Source organism: Suricata suricatta, chromosome 2 (assembly GCF_006229205.1).
Source record: "Suricata suricatta isolate VVHF042 chromosome 2, meerkat_22Aug2017_6uvM2_HiC, whole genome shotgun sequence".
NCBI classification, from domain to species: Eukaryota; Metazoa; Chordata; class Mammalia; order Carnivora; family Herpestidae; genus Suricata; species Suricata suricatta.
The window spans coordinates 76,804,365-76,811,301 of NC_043701.1; the positions used below are offsets into that span (position 1 = coordinate 76,804,365).

The 6,937-nt window shown below is 36.7% G+C and overlaps 1 protein-coding gene across 1 annotated transcript in view; it reads left to right on the forward strand.

The window, feature by feature from the left end:
- Positions 1-6,155, forward strand: part of CFAP69 (cilia and flagella associated protein 69) — a 63,654-nt gene extending 57,499 nt beyond the window's left edge. Inside the window, exons 20-23 of the mRNA XM_029957015.1 lie at positions 789-986; positions 2,625-2,711; positions 4,809-4,913; positions 5,226-6,155. Coding sequence (XP_029812875.1) covers positions 789-986; positions 2,625-2,711; positions 4,809-4,913; positions 5,226-5,396 — 561 coding nt within the window. The 3' untranslated portion in view covers positions 5,397-6,155. The remainder of the gene's footprint in view (positions 1-788; positions 987-2,624; positions 2,712-4,808; positions 4,914-5,225) is intronic.
- The last annotated feature ends 782 nt before the right edge of the window (positions 6,156-6,937 follow it).

A 6,937-nucleotide genomic window follows, 5' to 3' on the forward strand; every position in this document is an offset into this window, starting at 1 on the left:
TGTTGTTGGTGAATAAATCTATTTTCAAATGAAAACGAGGTTCATTTTCATCCCAACCCTGGATATATACATTTTTCTGTAAATAAGCATACTCAAGCACATTAATTTCCAGACAACCTAGAATATGAGCTGTCAGTATAATGAAACCGTGGAGTTTTAAGAGCTTAAGATTCAGTCTAAGGGGTAGGGGACAGGGCTCTAGATTCCCAGGAATCCCCATGTTCAGTGTCCTACAAGTTCAGCCTGACATAGCTTTTTTGTTTTTTCAAGCAATTCATATTCTTTCTTTATTTTTTATTTTTTTAAAGTAGGCTCCATACCCAGTGTGGGGCTCAAACTCACAACTCTGAGATCAAGAGTCGCATCCTCTATGGATTGAGCCAGCCAAGCACTCCTTAACCCATTTTTTTTAAATACAGGGTTTTGGTGAGGAAAACATCAATAGTTTCAGAGGATGAGGCTAAAGCAGCAGTTTCTGCAACTATGAAAACAGTGTGTCTATAAACCCGAGGGCAGTCGACAATGGCAGTGAACTAGACTCAGGTAGTAAAGCCTCATCCACGAATACCTTATCACATTTGATAAGTTACTTCTGAATACTCAAATATAACTAGTGACCCCCAAATCATTCCCAATGCACTTATTCCTAAGTAGTAAGATGGGAAAAGGTGGTTCAGTAGGTGTTAACCTTGGAATGACCACCCAAATAAATAAAAGGATTACCTAAAATTATATCATTTATTTTTGGTTAATTTAACTTTTTAAACTTAAACTTTATTATAAAACAGATTGGAGAAATATGGAATGAAATCTATGAAGAAATAAAATTAGAAGATTTAAGACCAGTCACTACAGATAAAAAAATTTTGGAAGCTATTACATCAGCATCAGAAAATATTGGAAAGATGGTTGCTTCTCTTCAAAGTGAGATGATTGAAAGTCAAGCACACCAAGATGTGCAAAATGAACAAAAAGTATATGCAAAAGTAAGTCACCTAGACTTTTGATAATTTCCATTTATAAGCTACTTGACCATAGGATATATTTGTCTGACTTGTGTTTCTTTCAGTGTTACTGAAGTTACTTTCAGTGTCCTTTTGAAATTTATAAAGAAACCATGGCATTAAGAGGGTGAGATTCACTTACCATATTTACTATGAGTTTATGGTATTGTAATGTGATTTCTACAGGCTTACATTTAAAAAAAAAAAAAAGTAGACACCTGGGATACATTTTGTTAAATGTCAGTTCCAAAAATTGGTCTTTTTAAGGGTATATATTTGGCAAATTGTGTCTGACAGTGTATCTCTGTGACTGTATGTTTAACCTCACTGGGAAAGTTGGCCCTTGTCCCTCTCTATGTGATAGGCTGTTATTGGTATGCCAACCATAGGCATATCCATAAAGCTTCATCCTCATTTCAGTACCATAAAACTTACAATGAATGGTCTATCTACAAATCCAGAGCTATGCTGGTCTCTGGTTTTAATCAGAAAAAGACTGCCAGGAAAATATAAACCATTCTCCTAAACATTTGTGTTCATTCAGAAACTGAATGCAACAGAAGTTTTTGAACAAATAGTTAAGTGGCCATTTAGCTTGTCCAGATACAAGGTCATGCAGATTCCCCACTTCTGGTTGGTGATCCTTTTTGATTATAACTAAATGTTCAAAACTCTTTAAGGTGATTTCCAAAGTTTTCTGTTGTCTGATCTTTCATAGTCTATTAAATGTTTGTATCTACAGCCTAGCAGGAATTCTGTCTGCATCCACCTGTGCATTCTGCATAGACACCAATTTGCTTGAAAGTTTTGTTTAAGAGGCTTTATTTGCATACCTGCTGCCATTTAAGTAATTTATTTCTCTTATGTGGGAGAGCCCTCTTGGAAGTCCTGCTGCCTCATTAGTTCTGTCGAATGTCTGCTGTGTGGACTAGCGATTGTTGATTTGTTGGTTATTGTTGATTTTTTATCATGGCTTTGACTTCAATTAAATACTCTTAGGTTCATAATTCATAAGTTTAATAATATATACAAACTAAGGGTATGTGTCTCCTGATTATAATTTAGCAAACAGCCTTGCTTGAGAACTATAGTCTTGCAGTTTATTAGTGGTTACCTCCCTAGACTGCATCACCACAACCAACTCGGCAGTCTCACAAACCTGCTTGTCTTAAATTGCTACAGTCCTAAATTAGTAGTTTTCCTGAAATAACCTTGTGTAAACTACTATCAGTGGCAGTAGGAATCACTTTATTTTCTCCTGTGAATTTGCTGCTGTGTCATTTATTTAGCTTGTTCTGGAATATAATGTGTCTTCACAAGAGATAATCACAAAAATCAATCAGTCTTGGGAGAATGATTATTGTTACTTTATATTTTATATTTTTATAACAGTTTTATATTACATTTCATGGAAAGCAGTTCATACCTTAGCCACATAATGAAGGATTTTACCTCCATATTAAAACTTTTGCTGAACTCTGAATATTCTAATTCTTTGCTAGTCATTCTACAATTTACATTGACAAAAATCTACGTCTTCTTTCAAAGTAAGGGCTTTAAAAAAGCGCTTTGGTATTCTTCCATAGAAACTGGAATTCTTAATTATCTTTCTCATTTCAGATACAAGCCACACACAGGCAAAGAGAATTGGCTAGTAAATCATGGGAAAATTTCTTGGCCAGAACATCAAATGCTAAAACTTTAAAGGTAGGATTTTTAAAATATTGTGATATCCACAATAAATAGCCAACTCAGACAGACTTTTTCAGGAATATTCATTTGGCTCTTCTTTTTTTTTTTAATGTTTTATTTATTTTTGAGAGAGAGAGACAGTGTGAGCATGGGAGGGTCAGAGAGAGAGGGAGATACAGAATCTGAAGCTGGCTCAAGGCTCTGAGCTAACTGTCAGCACAGAGCCCAATATGGGGCTGGAACCCATGAACCGTGAGATCATGACCTGAGCTGAAGTCAGATGCTTAACTGAGCCACCCAGGTGCCCCTAATGTACCTCTTCTGCTGACCTTTTTTAAAAATAATTTTTTTAATGTTTATTCATTTTTGAGAGAGTGGGGACTGGAGGGCACATGAGTAGGAGAGGCACAGTGAGAGAGGGAGACACAGAATCTGAAGCAGGCTCTAAGCTCTGAGCTGTCAGTACAGAGCTTGACTCAGGGCTTGAACTCACAGACCATGAGAACATGACCTGAGCCAAAGGTAGATGCTTAACCAACTGAGCCACCTAGGAGCCCCTTCTACTGACCTTTCTAAAGAACACCAGCACTGTTAGATCCTCACATGCAGCATGATAACTGAAACTATACATTTTTGTAGTGTCAGAAGATGCTACTTGGAGTTTTATTTGATCTAGCAATGGGAAGCAAGGATGATTTCCTGGGTTACATAAAGGAGACGATAGTTAGCCAGCAATGAGCAGGAGAAATGTGCTCCTACTTTCCATTTTGAGTCTTCTTATTCATTGGTCATTTCTTTAAGAAGTAGAGTGAAGGATAGAAAAAACAATTGTGTGTACCCTCTCCTTCAAAGGTTATTTACCCTCCATGACCATCAAAAGAAGCATTATATTAAAGCTTAAATGAGAATCGGGGATAAAAATCCCTTTGGAAAAATGTGATAAGCTGTTTCAAGAATAAGCTAGAAACTAATCTAAAAAGTTTATGATGTTGAATGTTCACTTGAGATATGTGAGAAGCAGCATGTATTTACAAAATCTCCTTTTTCCATTAATACTTTTGAATATGCTTTTATGTAAACTTTTTTTTACATAAGCTTTCCCTACTTTTTCCATTAATACTTTGGATATGCTTTTAAGTAATGTTTACAGTTCTTCCACTGGATATGAAATTGTTGAATGTTAATTAGTCCATGAAAATAATGAAACCACATTTAGGTAGCAAAGCCAAAGTTAAGAACAAAAGCTCTCTTGAGGTACCATGTCTCCCTCTTCTCAATAAAAATTCTTCCCAACTTGTAAAACATCCTCACAATTATCTGTACTTTTAAGGAATAATTAATGAAAATTAGCCCCTCATTTGTTTAACAACGCAGATCATTTGTTACCTTGAATTTCACCTATGGTAGTACTTCCAACTGTTGAGTTTAACTATAAGTGCAACAGGGGCGCCTGGGTGGCTCAGTGGTTAAGTGTCCAACTCTTGATTTTGGCTCAGGTCATGATCTCGCAGTTTATGGGTTTGAGCCCCACCTTAGGCTCTGTGCTGGTAGGGCAGAGCCTGCTTGGGATTCTCTATTCCTCTCTTTCTGCCTCTTCTCAGCTCTTGTGTACGCTCTCTTTCTCTCTCCCTCTCACTCTCCCTCAAAAATAAATAAACTTAAACATTTTTTTAATATAAGTGCAACAAATTATACAACTTATATTATTCTGTTTGAAGCATTTAAGTGTTCTGAATTAGTTTAATTTATGCAAAATATTTTGAAAACATGCATCACCCAAGGCAAATTTAGTAACATTAAATTATGTGCTAAAAATTAAACATGATTTCCTTGGGACCTGCTTTATTCCTTGGTCATATATGACTGGTACCTCTGGAAATTTTAGAAATGTTTTTAGGTGACTGGTGTCTTCTGCAATGTATGAAAAATATAACTTACTAATAACTATCTTCTTAGCCTAAGTGAGTAAGTGCAGGTTATAGTGCTACTTAATGAACAGTCCAAGTATATGCCAGGCACAATTAAATGAACTTCATATACTGTATTCTAAGTACAATGGTTAATGCTTTAAGAGAAATTAATACTACTTTCTTTTAATTTAAAAATTTTCAGAAAGCTAAAAGGCTTCAGGAAAAAGCTATAGAAACCTCTAGATATGGTGGGCAACCTCCAAATGCAATATTTCATAGGACAGATATTAAAGGCCTTAACACAACGGTAAGGTTTTTTTGCTTCATAACTTTTCTTAGTAGATACTGAATTTAGTTTCCATAGAATGCTATTTCCTTGGGTTTTGTCTCATATTTGTTCTTTTCACGGATCACGTTTCCTATAGTTAAGGCATATTTATCTCTAAGGTACCTCTACTCTCACCCAGTACTGGTTTAGATCAGATCAGCCCTCCAGGATTCCCAAGGAACTGCTATAATTTGGTATCTTTTCCAAAGTCAGCTAGAGAATGATTGAGTTTCTCTCTAATTGAAAAATTTTGCAAACGAACTGTTAGATGCATACCTTTTGCTTTTCCAGGTGCCTTCTGGTCGGGTAGTAACAGTGGAAAGCACTCCTGTCCGATTGCTGGGAGGACCTTTGGCTGATACAGACATTGCTCTTAAAAAACTGCCTATTCGAGGAGGAGCCTTACAAAGGGTGAGAGCAGCAAAAACTGTGAATGAGCCAAAGAAGAGCGCTCCTACATAAGACAGTCCAGAGACTGTCTGAAATAAAGTCTGCTTATAACTTTTTTGTTAAATACATCTTTAGTTATATTATAAAGCAAATACTTTGGAATATTTTAGTAGGAAATACTAAGAAAAAATAAAAGTAAGCATATACAATTTATTTGTATTGAAAATATCAACATATAGCATCAGAAGAGTTGTCATCAATTTCTTTGGAAAGATTGCTAATTCTCTTAATTGAAATTGTAAAACATATAGTATCGGTTAAACTGCTTTGGTTGTATGTGAACTATTCCCATCTGGTTGAAGCCAATGAAAACGTTTACAGACTCTGTAGATATCAAATCTAGGAGTAATAGGACTGCAGGCATTGTTGGATCTAGGCACTAAAGCTCTGAGTAGGATCTCCTTCCTTAGCAGCTCCTGGATTATATTCTCCCAAGTTGATACCCAGCACAGAAAAATACATGACTGTCTCTTGACAATGTCTGCAATGGCTTCCGCATGCTGGGACCCTTGATTGGCCACATGCCCACTCCTGAGCCATCCACCATGACTTTGGCCAGATCTGAGTTCTGCCTACTCCCAGAGTCAGAAGCAGGCCAACCCCAAACAAAATATATGGATCTACTGGAGAATCAGGATATTGTTACCATATGTACATGTAAATACTGGGCAGAAAAAACATGTAACAATTTGTTGGTCAAAGTAAAATAAATTACCTCTGTTATAAAAAGCAAATGTTATTTATGAGCTAACAATAAAAATAAAATACAGATGGTTTTACTCTTAATATATAAATATGCAAAATTAATTCTAATGCTATTTTCTTCTTTAATGGAGAAGGGAAGGCGAGAGTTGGGAAGTGTTTTCCCTCCTTTGGTGGTGGAGATTTCTTGCCAAAAAATAGGAGAAAGTTGCCTTAATGCTGGATGTATAACAGAGTGTCCCTGTGTGCCATTATGAGTTTCCATAGCCTGTCTCCATTCCCATCAACTCCATCCAGAAAGCCACAAAGTTGAGTTCATGTCCAGGACTGGGAGAGACAAGAAACTGTTTTCTTAAACAGGAAAATATGCTGGTATTTGAGTCTAGATTCTAGGCCCATAGGCACACTCAGCAGCGTATTGATAAGTGTGTAGCAATTGGTTTTTCAAGGGGAAAAGCCCTTATTTGTAGTGTTTGCCAATTTGCGTGGTGTAAATACTCCCACTGTGACCAGTTACAAGCTACCAACATGATGCTACTGAATCCAAAGTTGGGAAGACATGTATAGAGTCCATTTTATCAAATAAGAGAGGGCTCCATCACCCGACTGGACCCACCTTCTACTACTTCTTCCTCCCTTCTCCTCCTCTTACCCGTCTTACATTCCACCAGGAATTTTCCATTATCCCCATCTGCGAAGGTAGCACCATCTGCAATAGGGGGAGAAATTACAACTGTTTCTCATGTTCTAATTAAAATAAGTTGACAGTATACCATTGACCAGCAGCTTCTCGTCCTGGACCAGCTTGTGGCCCACAAGAGTAGATAATATGAATCAGCTTAGCATGCAGC